The sequence below is a fragment of the Scyliorhinus torazame genome, chromosome 27, assembly GCF_047496885.1.
Source record: "Scyliorhinus torazame isolate Kashiwa2021f chromosome 27, sScyTor2.1, whole genome shotgun sequence".
NCBI classification, from domain to species: domain Eukaryota; kingdom Metazoa; phylum Chordata; class Chondrichthyes; order Carcharhiniformes; family Scyliorhinidae; genus Scyliorhinus; species Scyliorhinus torazame.
Window position 1 is genome coordinate 41,202,763 of NC_092733.1, and position 18,162 is coordinate 41,220,924.

Sequence of the window (18,162 nt, forward strand, 5' to 3'; positions counted from 1 at the left end):
TCTGTATCCACCTTGCCAGCTCACCCCTGATCCCGTGTGACTTCACCTTTTGTACTAGTCTACCATGAGGGACCTTGTCAAAGGCCTTACTGAAGTCCATTTAGACAACATCTACTGCCCTACCTGCATCAATCATCTTAGTGACCTCCTCGAAAAACTCTATCAAGTTAGTGAGACACGACCTCCCCTTCACAAAACCGTGCTGCCTCTCACTAATACGTCCATTTGCTTCCAAATGGGAGTAGATCCTGTCTCGAAGAATTCTCTCCAGTAATTTCCCTACCACTGAAGTAAGGCTCACCGGCCTGTAGTTCCCGGGATTATCTTTGCTACCCTTCTTAAACAGAGGAACAACATTGGCTATTCTCCAGTCCTCCGGGACATCCCCTGAAGACAGTGAGGATCCAAAGATTTCTGTCAAGGCCTCAGCAATTTCCTCTCCAGCCTCCTTCAGTATTCTGGGGTAGATCCCATCAGGCCCTGGGGACTTATCTACCTTAATATTTTTTAAACCGCCCAACACCTCGTCTTTTTGGATCTCAATGTGACCCAGGCTATCTACACACCCTTCTCCAGACTCAACATCTACCAATTTCTTCTCTTTGGTGAATACTGATGCAAAGTATTCATTTAGTACCTCGCCCATTTCCTCTGGCTCCACACATAGATTCCCTTGCCTATCCTTCAGTGGGCTAACCCTTTCCCTGGCTACCCTCTTGCTTTTTATGTACGTGTAAAAAGCCTTGGGATTTTCCTTAACTCTATTTGCCAATGACTTTTCGTGACCCCTTCTAGCCCTCCTGACTCCTTAAGTTCCTTCCTACTTTCCTTATATTCCACGCAGGCTTTGTCTGTTCCCAGCCTTTTAGCCCTGACAAATGCCTCCTTTTTCTTTTTGACGAGGCCTACAATATCTCTCGTTATCCAAGGTTCCCGAAAATTGCCGTATTTATCCTTCTTCCTCACAGGAACATGCCGGTCCTGAATTCCTTTCAACTGACACTTGAAAGCCTCCCACATGTCAGATGTTGATTTGCCCTCAAACATCCGCCCCCAATCTATGTTCTTCAGTTCCCACCTAATATTGTTATAATTAGCCTTCCCCCAATTTAGCACATTCATCCTCGGACCACTCTTATCCTTGTCCACCAGTACTTTAAAACTTACTGAATTGTGGTCACTGTTACCGAAATGCTCCCCTACTGAAACATCTACCACCTGGCTGGGCTCATTCCCCAATACCAGGTCCAGTACCGCCCCTTCCCTAGTTGGACTGTCTACATATTGTTTTAAGAAGCCCTCCTGGATGCTCCTTACAAACTCCGCCCCGTCTACGCCCCTGGCACTAAGTGAGTCCCAGTCAATATTGGGGAAGTTGAAGTCTCCCATCACCACAACCCTGTTGTTTTTACTATTTTCCAAAATCTGTCTACCTATCTGCTCCTCTATCTCCCGCTGGCTGTTGGGGGGCCTGTAGTAAACCCCCAACATTGTGACTGCACCCTTCTTATTCCTGATCTCTACCCATATAGCCTCACTGCCCTCTGAGGTGTCCTCCCGCAGTACAGCTGTGATATTCTCCCGAACCAGTAGCGCAACTCCGCCGCCTCTTTTACATCCCCCTCTATCCCGCCTGATACATTTAAATCCTGGAACGTTTAGCTGCCAATCCTGCCCTTCCCTCAACCAGGTCTCTGTAATGGCAACAACATCATAGTTCCAAGTACTAATCCAAGCTCTAATTTCATCTGCCTTACCCGTAATACTTCTTGCATTAAAACATATGCACTTCAGGCCACCAGACCCGCTGTGTTCAGCAACTTCTCCCTGTCTGCTCTGCCTCAGAGCCCCACTATCCCTATTCCCTAGTTCTCCCTCAATGCTCTCACCTTCTGACCTATTGCTCCCGTGCCCACCCCTCTGCCATACTAGTTTAAACCCTCCCGTGTGACACTAGCAAACCTCGCGGCCAGGATATTTATGCCTCTCCGGTTTAGATGCAACCCGTCCTTATATAGGTCACACCTGCCCCGGAAGAGCTCCCAGTGGTCCAGATAACGGAAACCCTCCCTCCTACACCAGCTGTTTAGCCACGTGTTTAGCTGCTCTATGTTCCTATTTCTAGCCTCACTGGCACGTGGCACAGGGAGTAATCCCGAGATTACAACCCTCGAGGTCCTGTTTTTTAACTTTCTGCCTAGCTCCCTGAACTCCTGCTGCAGGACCTCATGCCCCTTCCTGCTTATGTCGTTAGTACCAATATGTACAACGACCTCTGCCTGTTTGTCCTCCCCCTTCAGGATGCCCGCTACCCGTTCGGAGACATCCTAGACCCTGGCACCAGGGAGGCAACATACCATCCTGGAGTCCCTTTCACGTCCACAGAAGCGCCTATCTGTGCCCCTGACTATAGAGTCCCCTATTACTATTGCTCTTCTGCGCTTTGACCCTCCCTTCTGAACATCAGAGCCAGCCGTGGTGCCACTGCTCTGGCTGCTGCTGTTTTCCCCTGATAGGCTATCCCCCCCGACAGTATCCAAAGGGGTATGTATACCTGTTCGAGAGGGGGACAACCACAGGGGATTCCTGCACTGACTGCCTGCCCTTTCTGGTGGTCACCCATTTCTCTGCCTGCACCTTGGGTGTGACCACATTTACATAACTGCGATCTATGACGCTTTCTAGAATCTAAAAGGACCAAAGCTGACCATTTATCCATTGTGTCTGGGAATATTAGCCCTGTCAGAGAGTTCCTCGTCCCTGCCCTACTGCCAATCAGAGTGGGGGGAGGGGGGATTAGCAGGTTAGCTTGGGCAGTCTGACACTGCCTCTGCTGCGGGATGTGGGAAGTGGCTGACATTTTCCTCCCAGTCCCTCCCCCATTTCCAGCCTTCCCTAACTGGTGCCGGAATGTGGCGACTAGGGGCTTTTCACAGTACCTTCATTTGAAGCCTACTCGTGACAATAAGCGATTTTCATTTCATTTTCATTTTCGTTTCATGTAGGCTCTCTGGTCATTTGGAGCTCTGGAGGTGGCGAAGCGGTCTGGGGTTAGCGGTCTGGGGTTAGCGGTCTGGGGTTAGCGGTCTGGGGTTAGCGGTCTGGGGTTAGCGGTCTGGGGTTAGCGGTCTTGGGTTGCGTTGCTCGCCTTCCGGTCTTTAATAGCAGCTTCTCCTTGTTTTCAGCTCTGCAGCTCCCTTTAGCCAACGATGCTGGCAGCCGCTCGTCTTCATCGGAGAGCTCACCGCAGCATCAGCCGCCCCCATCGCGCCCACGCCACATGCTCAGCCTCCCACAGCCTCAGTACCTACTGCAGAAGAGCATGGAAAGGTGAGAAAAGGCCTTCCCTCCCTTTTGTGCTGTGGACCCCCTCATCCAATATGTCCCAGATGGAAGTTACTTCATCCTCTTCTGTGGGCCTGCTCATGCTGTTTGGGGGGGGGGAGGGGGGCGGGGGTCTGATGAGGGATTGGCATGGAAGCCCACAGGCTTGGCAGTTCACAGTGGTGCTGTGGGGGGGTGGTCCCTGCAGCTGCATCACCGCTCCGGGCACGTCAGGGATTGCAAACCCAGTTAGCCAGGGCTGGAGGCTGATGGGTTGGTGGAGAAAGCTTGGTTAACCTTGGTTAAGCTGACTGCGAGTGTGCCGGGGCCCTGCGAGTGTGCCGGGGCCCTGCGAGTGTGCCGGGGCCCTGCGAGTGTGCCGGGGCCCTGCGAGTGTGCCGGGGCCCTGCGAGTGTGCCGGGGCCCTGCGAGTGTGCCGGGGCCCTGCGAGTGTGCCGGGGCCCTGCGAGTGTGCCGGGGCCCTGCGAGTGTGCCGGGGCCCTGCGAGTGTGCCGGGGCCCTGCGAGTGTGCCGGGGCCCTGCGAGTGTGCCGGGGCCCTGCGAGTGTGCCGGGGCCCTGCGAGTGTGCCGGGGCCCTGCGAGTGTGCCGGGGCCCTGCGAGTGTGCCGGGGCCCTGCGAGTGTGCCGGGGCCCTGCGAGTGTGCCGGGGCCCTGCGAGTGTGCCGGGGCCCTGCGAGTGCTGTGGGGAAGAGAGGCGAGGTTCCAGAGATAGGTCATGGTTATTAGGATAGGTCAAATGAAAACATTTCAGTAATACAAGTACGTGGGTATGATGGGACCTGGGTTAATTTTGTTAAACCGGGATCGACATGTAAACATTCGTACAGGTCAAGTTCAGAGCTAATGTCAGGAAGCATTTTGCAGAGTTTTCAATGCTTTGAATGCCCTTGAAAGAGGCGATGGGGGAAACTGGGCGTTCCTGAGGGAACATGAGGAAGATGGGCAGAAAGGTCTACCTTGTCTTCACTGAGAAAATCCAGCTTTCTTGCAGATGAATGTTTTCTGTCTCTCACCATTCAAAGGCCGGAATCCATTGCTCTTCATGTCTTCCTGAAGGGAGAAGCAGATTGGATCGAGATGTTCAGAGTCAAGAGGGGTTTGGACAGAGTAAAGAGGGAGAAACTCTTTCCAATGGTGGAAGGATTGGGAACCAGAGGGTGAAGATTTAAGGTGATTGGCAAAAGAAGCAATGGAGGCACGAGGGCAACCTTTCAATACGGCGTGTGGTTAGGGTCCGGAATGTTCCGTCTGAGAGAGTGAGGGAGGGGGGGGTCACACAGCGAGTGGTTAGGGTCCGGAATGTTCCGTCTGAGTCTGGGGGAGGGAGGGTCACGCAGCGAGTGGTTAGGGTCCGGCCACCACGCTGGATGGGTGGGCGCCACCATTTTGTCCCTCGCCGCCGCCATCTTCGGCATCCCCGGACTCCATGTGCGACCCGTGGCTGACGCCATTTTGGATGGGGCCTCAGGCCCCCAGCACAGCCAACTACACGCTGCCCGACCAGAACTCCCCCTTGCTGCAGCTGGCCTCCGTTACCCTGGACCAGAGTCGGCCCCGGACTCTAGCGAAAGCCACTACAACGATCGCCATCAATGGCCACGTGACGTCGTGCCTGATCGACTCCGGGAGCACGGAAAGCTTTGTCCACCCCGACACGGTAAGGCGCTGTTCTCTTGTCACCCATCCCGTAAACCAACGGATCTCCCTGGCCTCTGGGTCACACGCAGTGGGGATAAAAGGGTTCTGCCTAGCGAACCTCACTGTCCAAGACAGGGAATTCCACAATTTCCGCCTGTACGTTCTGCCGCACCTCTGCGCAGCCACCCTCCTGGGGCTGGATTTCCAGTGCCACCTGCAAAGCCTGACCTTTAAATTTGGCGGCCCTATACCTCCCCTTACTGTCTGCGGCCTCGCGATCCTTAAGGTCGACCCGCCTTCCCTGTTTGCGAACCTCACCCCGGATTGCAAACCCGTCGCCACCAGGAGCAGACGGTACAGTGCCCAGGACCGGACCTTCATCAGGTCAGAGGTCCAGAGGCTGCTGAAGGAAGGAGTCATCGAAGAGAGCAACAGCCCCTGGAGGGCTCAAGTAGTGGTGGTAAAGACCGGGGAGAAACATAGGATGGTCATCGACTATAGCCAGACCATCAACAGGTTTACGCAGCTGGATGCGTACCCTCTCCCCCGTATAGCCGACCTGGTGAACAGGATTGCGCAATACAAGGTCTTCTCCACGGTGGATCTCAAGTCTGCCTACCACCAGCTACCCCTCCGTAATGGTGATCGCCAGTACACTGCCTTCGAAGCAGATGGGCGGCTCCATCACTTTTTAAGGGTTCCCTTCGGTGTCACGAACGAGGTCTCGGTCTTCCAATGTGAGATGGACCGAATGGTTGACCGGTACGGCTTACGCGAAACGTTCCCGTATCTTGATAACGTCACCATCTGCGGCCATGACCAGCAGGACCACGACACCAACCTCCGAAAATTTCTCCAGACCGCGAATATCCTTAATCTGACCTACAATAAGGATAAATGCGTGTTCGGCACCGACCGGCTAGCCATTCTAGGCTACGTAGTGCGAAGTGGAGTCATAGGCCCCGACCCTGAACGCTTGCGCCCCCTCATGGAGTTCCCCCTCCCTCACTGCCCCAAGGCCCTAAAACGCTGCCTCGGCTTCTTCAGCTATTAAGCACAATGGATCCCTAATTACGCCGAAAAGGCTCGACCCCTGATCCAGTCCACAACCTTCCCCCTGTCGACGGAGGCCCGCCAGGCCTTCTGCCGCATCAAAGCGGACATCGCAGAAGCCACGATGCACGCCATCGATGAGTCCCTCCCCTTCCAGGTCGAGAGCGATGTGTCCGATGTAGCTCTGGCGGCCACCCTCAACCAGGCGGGCAGGCCCGTGGCTTTCTTCTCCCGTACCCTCCATGTCTCCGAAATTCGCCATTCCTCGGTCGAAAAGGAGGCCCAGGCCATAGTAGAGGCTGTGCGACACTGGAGGCATTACCTGGCCGGCAAGAGATTCACTCTCCTCACGGACCAACGGTCGGTGGCCTTCATGTTCGATAATGCACAGCGGGGCAAGATTAAGAACGACAAGATCTTGCGGTGGAGGATAGAACTCTCCACCTATAATTACGAGCTCTTGTACCGTCCCAGGAAGCTGAACGAGCCTCCTGATGCCCTGTCTCGTGGCACATGTGCCACCGCACAAGTGGACCGCCTCCGAGCCCTCCACGAGGACCTCTGCCACCCGGGGGTCACTCGTTTCTTTCATTTCATCAAGACCCGCAACCTACCCTACTCCATCGAGGAGGTGAGGACCGTCACCAGGGACTGCCAAATCTGCGCGGAGTGCAAACCGCACTTCTACCGGCCAGAGAGAGCACATCTGATAAAGGCTTTCCGTCCCTTTGAACGCCTAAGCATGGATTTCAAAGACCCCCTCCCCTCCACCGACCGCAACACGTACTTCCTGAACGTGATTGACGAGTACTCTCGGTTCCCATTCGCCATCCCCTACCCAGACATGACCGTCATCAAGGCCCTCCAGGGTATTTTTACACTGTTCGGTTTCCCCACATACATTCACAGTGATAAGAGGTCCTCCTTTATAAGCGACGAACTGCGTCAATTCCTGCTCAGCAAAGGCATCGCCTCCAGCAGGACGACCAGTTACAACCCCCGGGGAAACGGGCAGGTTGAGAGGGAGAACGGAACGGTCTGGAAGACCGTCCTGCTGGCCCTACGGTCCAGGAATCTCCCAGTCTCCCGCTGGCAAGAGGTCCTCCCAGTGGCCCTTCACTCCATCCGGTCGCTGCTCTGTACTACCACAAACCAGACACCTCATGCACGTCTCCATGTTTTCCCCAGGAAGTCCTCCTCCGGGACCTCGCTCCCCACCTGGCTAGCGACACCCGGACCCGTCCTGCTGTGGAAACATGTGAGGGCGCACAAGTCGGACCCGTTGGTCGAGAGGGTCCACCTGCTGCATGCCAACCCCCAGTACGCCTACGTAGCGTTCCCCGACGGCCGCCAAGACACGGTCTCCCTTCGGGACCTGGCGCCCACCGGAACCCCATGCACACCCGCACCATTGCCCCCACCCCCACCCTCCCCGCAGCACCTGACCGGAGGGTCAGTACTGCCGCCGCCCCTACCCAGCGCCGAACAGGCACCGACGCCCCCTACAGGCGCCCCTCGCCCCTGCCCACTTTTCGCCCCAACAGCGCCGCCTAGGGGTGACGAAGCTGCCTGGGAGGAAGACACCACGTTCCCGGAGCCACAACTGCCGGGGCCCCCACCACGATCATCGCCGAAGATCAGACACTCCAAAAGGACGACCAGGCCACCCGATCGTCTGATTGCTGCACCATAAACACTTTTTCTGTTGCCCTCGACATCACGGTACCTCCATACCTGGTCCTACCATGCAAAACGGCGACAGTAACACTGGCCATCACCCCGCTGGGTTCTTTTTAACAGGGGGTGAATGTGGTAATACCAGGTATTGCAGTACCTGAGAGGTGGATGACCATTGGCTAGACCTAGGAGTCTACCATTGGCTAACGTACATAGCTCCGCCCTGAGAGGCGGGGTATGAGAACCGGTGCCGTCCCAGCAGCCTTCACTTCCTATATCGAAGCTGCTGGGTACAGTTCTAGCTGATTAAAGCCGATTAGTTATGACTCACCTTGTCTCGAGAGTTATTGATTGTGCATCAGGAGGGTCACACAACGAGTGGTTAGGGTCCGGAATGTTCTGTATGAGAGTCTGGGGGAGGGAGCGTCACCCAGCGAGTGGTTAGGGTCCGGAATGTTCTGTATGAGAGTGTGGGGGAGGGAGGGTCACACTGCGAGTGGTTAGGGTCTGGAATGTTCTGTCTGAGAGAGTGAGGGAGGGAGGGTCGCACAGCGAGTGGTTAGGGTCCGGAATGTTCCGTCTGAGAGAGTGAGGGAGGGAGGGTCGCACAGCGAGTGGTTAGGGTCCGGAATGTTCTGTCTGAGAGTCTGGGGGAGGGAGGGGCAGACAGCGAGTGGTTAGGGTCCGGAATGTTCTGTCTGAGAGAGTGAGGGAGGGAGGGTCACACAGCGAGTGGTTAGGGTCCGGAATGTTCTGTCTGAGAGAGTGAAGGAGGGAGGGTCGCACAGCGAGTGGTTAGGGTCCGGAATGTTCTGTCTGAGAGAGTGAGGGAGGGAGGGTCACACAGCGAGTGGTTAGGGTCAGGAATGTTCTGTCTGAGAGAGTGAGGGAGGGAGGGTCACACAGCGAGTGGTTAGGGTCCGGAATGTTCTGTCTGAGAGAGTGAGGGAGGGAGGGTCACACAGCGAGTGGTTAGGGTCCGGAATGTTCTGTCTGAGAGAGTGAGGGAGGGAGGGTCACACAGCGAGTGGTTAGGGTCCGGAATGTTCTGTGAGGGAGGGAGGGTCACACAGCGAGTGGTTAGGGTCCGGAATGTTCTGTCTGAGAGAGTGAGGGAGGGTCACACAGCGAGTGGTTAGGGTCCGGAATGTTCTGTGAGAGAGTGAGGGAGGGAGGGTCGCACAGCGAGTGGTTAGGGTCCGGAATGTTCTGTCTGAGAGAGTGAGGGAGGGAGGGTCGCACAGCGAGTGGTTAGGGTCCGGAATGTTCTGTCTGAGAGTCTGGGGGAGGGAGGGGCACACAGCGAGTGGTTAGGGTCCGGAATGTTCTGTCTGAGAGAGTGAGGGAGGGAGGGTCGCACAGCGAGTGGTTAGGGTCCGGAATGTTCTGTGAGAGAGTGAGGGAGGGAGGGGCACACAGCGAGTGGTTAGGGTCCGGAATTTTCTGTCTGAGAGAGTGAGGGAGGGAGGGTCACACAGCGAGTGGTTAGGGTCCGGAATGTTCTGTCTGAGAGAGTGAGGGAGGGAGGGTCGCACAGCGAGTGGTTAGGGTCCGGAATGTTCTGTCTGAGCGAGTGAGGGAGGGAGGGTCACACAGCGAGTGGTTAGGGTCCGGAATGTTCTGTCTGAGAGAGTGGAGGTGGGAGGGTCACACAGCGAGTGGTTAGGGTCCGGAATGTTCTGTCTGAGAGAGTGAGGGAGGGAGGGTCACACAGCGAGTGGTTAGGGTCCGGAATGTTCTGTCTGAGAGAGTGAGGGAGGGAGGGTCGCACAGCGAGTGGTTAGGGTCCGGAATGTTCTGTCTGAGCGAGTGAGGGAGGGAGGGTCACACAGCGAGTGGTTAGGGTCCGGAATGTTCTGTCTGAGAGAGTGGAGGTGGGAGGGTCACACAGCGAGTGGTTAGGGTCCGGAATGTTCTGTCTGAGAGAGTGAGGGAGGGAGGGTCACACAGCGAGTGGTTAGGGTCCGGAATGTTCTGTCTGAGAGAGTGAGGGAGGGAGGGTCGCACAGCGAGTGGTTAGGGTCCGGAATGTTCTGTCTGAGAGAGTGAAGGAGGGAGGGTCGCACAGCGAGTGGTTAGGGTCCGGAATGTTCTGTCTGAGAGTCTGGGGGAGGGAGGGTCACACAGCGAGTGGTTAGGGTCCGGAATGTTCTGTCTGAGAGAGTGAGGGAGGGAGGGTCGCACAGCGAGTGGTTAGGGTCCGGAATGTTCTGTGAGAGAGTGAGGGAGGGAGGGTCACACAGCGAGTGGTTAGGTTCCGGAATGTTCTGTGAGAGAGTGAGGGAGGGAGGGTCGCACAGCGAGTGGTTAGGGTCCGGAATGTTCCGTGAGAGAGTGAGGGAGGGAGGGTCACACAGCGAGTGGTTAGGGTCCGGAATGTTCTGTGAGAGAGTGAGGGAGGGAGGGTCACACAGCGAGTGGTTAGGGTCCGGAATGTTCTGTCTGAGAGAGTGAGGGAGGGAGGGTCACACAGCGAGTGGTTAGGGTCCGGAATGTTCTGTGAGAGAGTGAGGGAGGGAGGGTCACACAGCGAGTGGTTAGGGTCCGGAATGTTCTGTGAGAGAGTGAGGGAGGGAGGGTCACACAGCGAGTGGTTAGGGTCCGGAATGTTCTGTCTGAGAGAGTGAGGGAGGGAGGGTCGCACAGCGAGTGGTTAGGGTCCGGAATGATCTGTCTGAGAGAGTGGAGGTGGGAACGTCAATAGAGGCTTTCCAGATGGAATTGAATCGTTATCTGAAGAGGGCGAATGTGCAGGGCTGTGGAGACAAGTTTGGGAAATGGCACCAGTACAGCTGCTCGTTCGGAGGGCCAGCACACACATGATGGGCCAAATGACCCCATCCTCTGCTCTAGCCAAGCGAAATGTGCCGATGAGTGGAGATCTGTCGAGTGAAGCTGAATTCATGGTTTCTCTCACAAGCTGTTTATGGGGTAATGTGTTCTGGGTGTTGGGGAAGAGCGGATAGCCTGCTTTCTGGGAGGAGTGCTGTTTGCTATGAATCCCTCGGTGTCCATAAGCATCTATTGTGTTTGAATTCACAGCATCGAGATTGAGCAGAAGCTGCAAGAGATTATGAAGCAGACTGGCTACCTGACGATAGGCGGGCAGGTAAGATGCGTGCCAGCAGTGAGTTGTGATGTACCTGGACTCTTATCGCTCAAGGCACAGTTCAGCCCATTCCTCTCTGCACCATTGCACGATGTATAGGAAGCAGCCAAGACATTGGAAAGGAGGCATTCCACTCCTCCAGTTCACCATTAGAGTCTCCCACATCTGTATCTCGTACCTACTTTTGTTTTATATTTTGTTTATTCATTCTTGGGATGTGGGTGTTGCTGTCTGAGCCAGCATTTGCTGCCCTCGCTCGGCCATTTCAGTGGGGGAAAAAGAGTCACCATGCTGCTGTGGGTCTGGAGTCACATGTAGGCCAGACCGGGTAAGGACGGCAGATTTCCTTCTCTGAACGACATCAGTGACACAGATGGGTTTTTACAACAATCGACAATGTTTTCATGGTCATCGTTGGACTTTTAATTCCAGATTTTTACTGAATTCAAATTTCACCACCTGTGCTGGTGGGATTTGAACCTGGGTCCCCAGCGTGTTCCCCTGGGTCTGGTGGTGATTGGCCCAGAGAGTGTGGATGCCAGAGCTGGGATTGGCACTGGGGGGGCTGGGTGCCAGTGCCGGGCTTGGCACTGGGAGGACTGAGTGCCAGTGCTGGGATTGGCACTGGGAGAGCTGGGTGCCAGTGCTGGGATTGGCACTGGGAGGGCTGAGTGCCAGTGCTGGGATTGGCACTGGGAGTGCTGGATGCCAGTGCTGGGATTGGCATTGGGAATGCTGGGTGCCAGTGCTGGGATTGGCACTAGGAGGGTTGAGTGCCTGTGCTGGGATTGGCACTGGGAGGGCTGAGTGCCAGTGCTGGGATTGGCACTAGGATTGGCACTGGGAGAGCTGGGTGCCAATGCTGGGATTGGCACCGGGAGGGCTGAGTGCCAGTGCTGGGATTGGCATTGGGAATGCTGGGTGCCAGTGTGGGATTGGCACTGGGCGGGCTGAGTGCCAGTGCTGGGATTGGCACTGGGAGGGCTGAGTGCCAGTGCTGGGATTGGCACTGGGAATGCTGGGTGCCAGTGCTGGGATTGGCATTGGGAATGCAGAGTGCCAGTGCTGGGATTGGCACTGGGAGGGCTGAGTGCCAGTGCTGGATTTGGCACTGGGAAGATTGAGTGCCAGTGCTGGGATTGGCACTGGGAATGCTGGATGCCAGTGCTGGGATTGGCATTGGGAATGCTGGGTGCCAGTGCTGGATTGGCACTGGGAGAGCTGAGCGCCAGTGCTGGGATTGGCACTGGGAGGATTGAGTGCCAGTGCTGGGATTGACACTGGTATTGGCACTGGGAGAGCTGGGTGCCAGTGCTGGGATTGGCACTGGGAGGACTGAGTGCCAGTGCTGGCATTGGACTGGGAGGGCTGAGTGCCAGTGCTGGGATTGGCACTGGGAGGGCTGAGTGCCTGTGCTGTGATTGGCACTGGGTGTGCTGGGTGCCAGTGCTGGTATTGGCACTGGGAGATCTGGGTGCCAGTGCTGGGATTGGCACTGGGAGATCTGGGTGCCAGTGCTGGGATTGGCACCGGGAGGGCTGAGTGCCAGTGCTGGGATTGGCATTGGGAATGCTGGGTGCCATTGCTGGGATTGGCACTGGGAATGCTGGGTGCCAGTGCTGGGATTGGTACTGGGAATGCTGGGTGCCAGTGCTGGGATTGGCACTGGGAGGGCTGAGTGCCAGTGCTGGGATTGGCACTGGGATTGGCACTGGGAGGATTGAGTGCCAGTGCTGGGATTGACACTGGTATTGGCACTGGGAGAGCTGGGTGCCAGTGCTGGGATTGGCACTGGGAGGGCTGAGCGCCAGTGCTGGGATTGGCACTGGGAGATCTGCGTGCCAGTGCTGGGATTGGCACTGGGAGGGCTGAGTGCCAGTGCTGGTATTGGCACTGGGAGATCTGGGTGCCAGTGCTGGGATTGGCACTGGGAGATCTGCGTGCCAGTGCTGGGATTGGCACTGGGAGGGCTGAGTGCCAGTGCTGGTATTGGCACTGGGAGGGCTGAGCGCCAGTGCTGGGATTGGCACTGGGAGGGCTGAGTGCCAGTGCTGGAATTGGCACTGGGAATGCTGGATGCCAGTGCTGGGATTGGCATTGGGAATGCTGGGTGCCAGTGCTGGGATTGGCACTGGGAGGGCTGAGCGCCAGTGCTGGGATTGGCACTGGGAGGATTGAGTGCCAGTGCTGGGATTGACACTGGTATTGGCACTGGGAGAGCTGTGTGCCAGTGCTGGGATTGGCACTGGGAGGACTGAGTGCCAGTGCTGGCATTGGACTGGGAGGGCTGAGTGCCAGTGCTGGGATTGGCACTGGGAGGGCTGAGTGCCTGTGCTGTGATTGGCACTGGGTGTGCTGGGTGCCAGTGCTGGGATTGGCACTGGGAGATCTGGGTGCCAGTGCTGGGATTGGCACTGGGAGATCTGGGTGCCAGTGCTGGGATTGGCACCGGGAGGGCTGAGTGCCAGTGCTGGGATTGGCATTGGGAATGCTGGGTGCCATTGCTGGGATTGGCACTGGGAATGCTGGGTGCCAGTGCTGGGATTGGTACTGGGAATGCTGGGTGCCAGTGCTGGGATTGGTACTGGGAATGCTGGGTGCCAGTGCTGGGATTGGCACTGGGAGGGCTGAGTGCCAGTGCTGGGATTGGCACTGGGAGGATTGAGTGCCAGTGCTGGGATTGACACTGGTATTGGCACTGGGAGAGCTGGGTGCCAGTGCTGGGATTGGCACTGGGAGGGCTGAGCGCCAGTGCTGGGATTGGACTGGGAGGGCTGAGTGCCAGTGCTGGGATTGGCACTGGGAGATCTGCGTGCCAGTGCTGGGATTGGCACTGGGAGGGCTGAGTGCCAGTGCTGATATTGGCACTGGGAGATCTGGGTGCCAGTGCTGGGATTGGCACTGGGATATCTGGGTGCCAGTGCTGGGATTGGCACTGGGAGATCTGGGTGCCAGTGCTGGGATTGGCACCGGGAGGACTGAGTGCCAGTGCTGGACTTGGCGCCGGGAGCGCTGGGTGCCAGTGCTGGGATTGGCACTGGGAGATCTGGGTGCCAGTGCTGCGATTGGCACCGAGAGGGCTGAGTGCCAGTGCTGGGATTGGCACCGGGAGAGCTGGGTGCCAGTGCTGGGATTGGCACCGGGAGGGCTGAGTGCCAGTGCTTGGATTGGCACCGGGAGAGCTGGGTGCCAGTGCTGGGATTGGCACTGGGAGATCTGGGTGCCAGTGCTGGGATTGGCACCGGGAGGGCTGAGTGCCAGTGCTGGGATTGCCACTGGAAGGGCTGAGTGCCTGTGCTGTGATTGGCACTGGGAGTGCTGGGTGCCAGTGCCGGGAGTGGCACTGGGAGTGGCACTGGGAATGCTGTGTGCCAGTGCCGGGATTGGCACTGGGAATGCTGGGTGCCAGTGCCGGGATTGGCACTGGGCGTGCTGGGTGCCAGTGCTGGGATTGAAACTGGGAATGCTGGGTGCCAGTGCTGGGATTGAAACTGGGAATGCTGGGTGCCAGTGCTGGGATTGACACTGAGAATGCTGGGTGCCAGTGCTGGGATTGACACTGGGAATGCTGGGTGCCAGTGCTGGGATTGGCACTGGGAATGCTGGGTGCCAGTGCTGGGATTGACACTGTGAATGCTGGGTGCCAGTGCTGGGATTGGCACTGGGAATGCTGGGTGCCAGTGCTGGGATTGACACTGGGAATGCTGGGTGCCAGTGCTGGGATTGGCACTGGGAATCCTGGGTGCCAGTGCTGGGATTGACACTGGGAATGCTGGGTGCCAGTGCTGGGATTGGCACTGGGAGTGCTGGGTGCCAGTGCTGGGATTGACACTGGGAATGCTGGGTGCCAGTGCTGGGATTGGCACTGGGAATGCTGGGTGCCAGTGCTGGGATTGACACTGGGAATGCTGGGTGCCAGTGCTGGGATTGACACTGGGCGTGCTGGGTGCCAGTGCTGGGATTGAAACTGGGAAGTTTTCCTTTCCCAATACAAATAACCCTGGTGAATATATTTTGGTAGAGATTTGTATCCCGGTACATCCCGGGGCTCTCCTTGTCGTAACCCCACCTTGTCTAACTGTTAGCCTTGAACTCTTGTCTGGTCTGTTATGGGATGTTGTAGGTCGAGTTCACAATAATCATTACGTGTCTTTGTGCCAGAGGTATCAGGCTGAAATCTGTGACCTGGAAAACTTGGGCGAGATTGGCAGTGGCACGTGTGGGCAGGTCTGGAAAATGAGGTTCAAGAAATCGGGACACATAATAGCAGTGAAGGTAAGGCACAGCCAGACAATAGATTCAAATGTGGTTAGATTGCACTAATGTTGCTGTTGGTGTTGAAGAAAACATTTCCACAAGATTGATTTCGATGGTGTTGTAACAAGTCTTGTTGCTTATGTGAAAGTGTCCAGAGGAGGTTCACAAGAATGATCCCTGGAATGAAGAGCTAGTCGTATGAGGAGTGGTTGAGGACTCTGGGTCTGTACTCGTTAGAAGGATGGCCTTAAGATATAGGAGCAGAATTAGGCCACTCGGCCCATCGAGTCTGCTCCGACATTCAATCATGGCTGATATTTCCCTCACCCCCATTCTGCTGCCTTCTCCCCATAACCCCTGATCCCCTTATTGATCAAGAACCTATCTATCTCTGTCTTAAAGTCACTCAGTGATTTGGCCTCCACAGCCTTCTGCGGCAAAGAGTTCCTCAGGTTCACCGCCCTCTGGCTGGAGAAATTCCTTGTTGGAGTTTAGAAGGATGAGGATGGAACTTATTGAAACTTCCAGGATACTGCGAGGCCTGGATAGAATGGATGTGGAGGGGATGTTCCTACTTGTAGGACAAACTAGAACCCGAGGGCACAGCCTCAGACTGAAGGGACGATCCTTTAAAACAGAGATGAGGAGGAATTTCTCCAGCCAGAGGGCGGTGAATCTGTGGAACTCTTTGCCGCAGAAGCTGTGGAGGCCAAATCACTGAGTGTCTTTAAGACAGAGATAGATAGGTTTTTGACCAATAAGGGGATCAGTGGTTCTGGGGGGAAGGCAGGAGAATGGGGATGAGAAAAATATCAGCCATGATTGAATGTCGGAGCAGACTCGATAGGCTGAGTCTTATGGGTGAGAATGCTGTCATGTACCTCTTGAACGGCATGGAGCAAACTGAACTGGACTATCTGGGAGAAGCTATCTTGGGCCACATCGCACACTGCTGGAAGTGCTGGTGGGTCTGTTCACAGTGCAGGGTGCTGGCAGTGACAGTAACGTCACCCTGAGTGTGTACAGTTTGAACAGTGTCTGCCTGGTGTGTGTGCAGCTGCCTCATACAGAATCACCGCAGTGTGCAGATACCGTAACATTTACAAGGAAGGGGCTTTCCCCGATCATGTTTCCGATCATTTGAGGAAAGCTGTGCACAAGCGGGGTGACGTTCTCTTGTTTTTGAATTGTTTTGCTCCTCTGATGAAGTGTGCCGCAGTACCATGCCAGGGAGGCCTGGTTGGTGCGTTTCCGCTGCGTTCTGCTTCTGGCTCAGTTTGGAGTCTGATACCTTTGTTTCGTTCTTAGCAAATGCGTCGCTCGGGTAACAAGGAAGAGAACAAGCGGATCCTCATGGACCTGGACGTGGTGCTGAAGAGCCATGACTGCCCTTACATTGTCCAGTGTTACGGGACATTCATCACCAACGTAAGCACATCCTCATTGAATCACAACTCCCAGCTACATGCCCGGGAAGGGGCAGCGCGCACGCGGAGCTTGTACACCTCCTGCAGTAAAGGCTTTCCTGGCGGCACGGTGGCACTTTTGAAACGACTGAAATCGAGATGGATTGGCACTGCGTTGGAAACTGCGTAATAAAGATTAAAGATTTGAGGTTTGATTCCCCATAAAGATCCCGAAGAGGAATTTTTATTTAAGTGCATTGGTTAGCACTGTGGCTTCACAGCTCCAGGGACCCAGGTTCGATTCCCGTCTGGGTTACTGTGCGGAGTCTGCACGTCCTCCCCGTGTGTGCGTGGGTTTCCTCCGGGTGCTCCGGTTTCCTCCCACAGTCCAAAGATGTGCAGGTTAGAGGGATTGGTCACGCTAAATTGCCCCTTAGTGTCCAAAAGAGGTTATGTGGGGTTACGGGGATAGGGTGGAAACATGGGGCTTAAGTGGGTTGCTCTTTCCAAGAGCCGGTGCAGACTCGATGGGCCGAATGGCCTCCTCCTGCACTGTAGGGATTCTATCCAAGGCCAAGCTCAACAGGGCAGCCCTGGCAGACAGTTGGCTGCTGGCCATCTGTGGTCCAGCGGACCGAGAGAGCGCCAACACAAGCAGCATGAATATCTATCACCAGTCAGTCGGTCGGGCATATTGGAACCCAATCTGTGCCATCAAGACCAGCAAATTTTAAACTGCGAAAATATCATTTAATTATTGAAATGGAATTTTCCTAGTTACCGACCGTGACTGCACCATTTTGAAACCAGCGCACAGTGGCATCAACGTCACATTCTTCCCCCGCACAGTCTGATGGTTCAAAGGAGACCACTCGAGGGAGAGTAATGCGTGAGAAAAGCTTTTGAGAAACTGCTTCTGAAGCTGCTTCAATGTTTTTACTTCAGAGTGAGGCAAAAGTGCAGATTTTATAGTCAATGAAAGGAGGGGAGTGAGAGGGAATGGAGAGAGGGAGAGGAGGGAGGAGAGAGGAAGGGGGAGCGAGAGAGAGGAAGGGGGAGCGAGAGAGAGGAAGGGGGAGCGAGAGAGAGGGAGGGGGAGAGAGAGAGAGAGAGGGAGGGGGAGTGAGAGAGAGGGAGGGGGAGTGAGAGAGAGGGAGGGGGAGTGAGAGAGAGGAAGGGGGAGTGAGAGAGAGGAAGGGGGAGAGAGAGAGAGAGAGGGAGGGGGAGCCAGAGAGAAGGAGGGGGAGTGGGAGAGAGGAAGGGGGAGCGAGAGAGTAGGGCAGCACGGTAGCATTGTGGATAGCACAATTGCTTCACAGCTCCAGGGTCCCAGGTTCGACTCCGGCTTGGGTCACTGTCTGTGTGGAGTCTGCACATCCTCCCCGTGTGTGCGTGGGTTTCCTCCGGGTGCTCCGGTTTCCTCCCACAGTCCAAAGATGTGCAGGTTAGGTGGATTGGCCATGATAAATTGCCCTTAGTGTCCCAAATTGCCCTTAGTGTTGGGTGGGGTTACTGGGTTATGGGGATAGGGTGGCGGTGTTGACCTTGGGTAGGGTGCTCTTCCCAAGAGCCGGTGCAGACTCGATGGGCCGAATGGCCTCCTTCTGCACTGCAAATTCTATGAGAGAGGGAGGGGGTGCGAGAGAGAGGGAGGGGGAGTGAGAGAGAGGGAGGGGG

The 18,162-nt window shown here is 55.9% G+C and overlaps 1 protein-coding gene across 3 annotated transcripts in view; it reads left to right on the plus strand.

Moving 5' to 3' along the window:
* The window catches only part of map2k7 (mitogen-activated protein kinase kinase 7), a 201,584-nt gene that overhangs the window by 76,901 nt on the left and 106,521 nt on the right, over positions 1-18,162 (plus strand). For all 3 annotated transcript variants that reach the window (XM_072491280.1, XM_072491282.1, XM_072491281.1), the window contains 4 exons: positions 3,186-3,330; positions 10,756-10,822; positions 14,984-15,097; positions 16,388-16,507. In XM_072491280.1, coding sequence (XP_072347381.1) covers positions 3,186-3,330; positions 10,756-10,822; positions 14,984-15,097; positions 16,388-16,507 — 446 coding nt within the window. The remainder of the gene's footprint in view (positions 1-3,185; positions 3,331-10,755; positions 10,823-14,983; positions 15,098-16,387; positions 16,508-18,162) is intronic.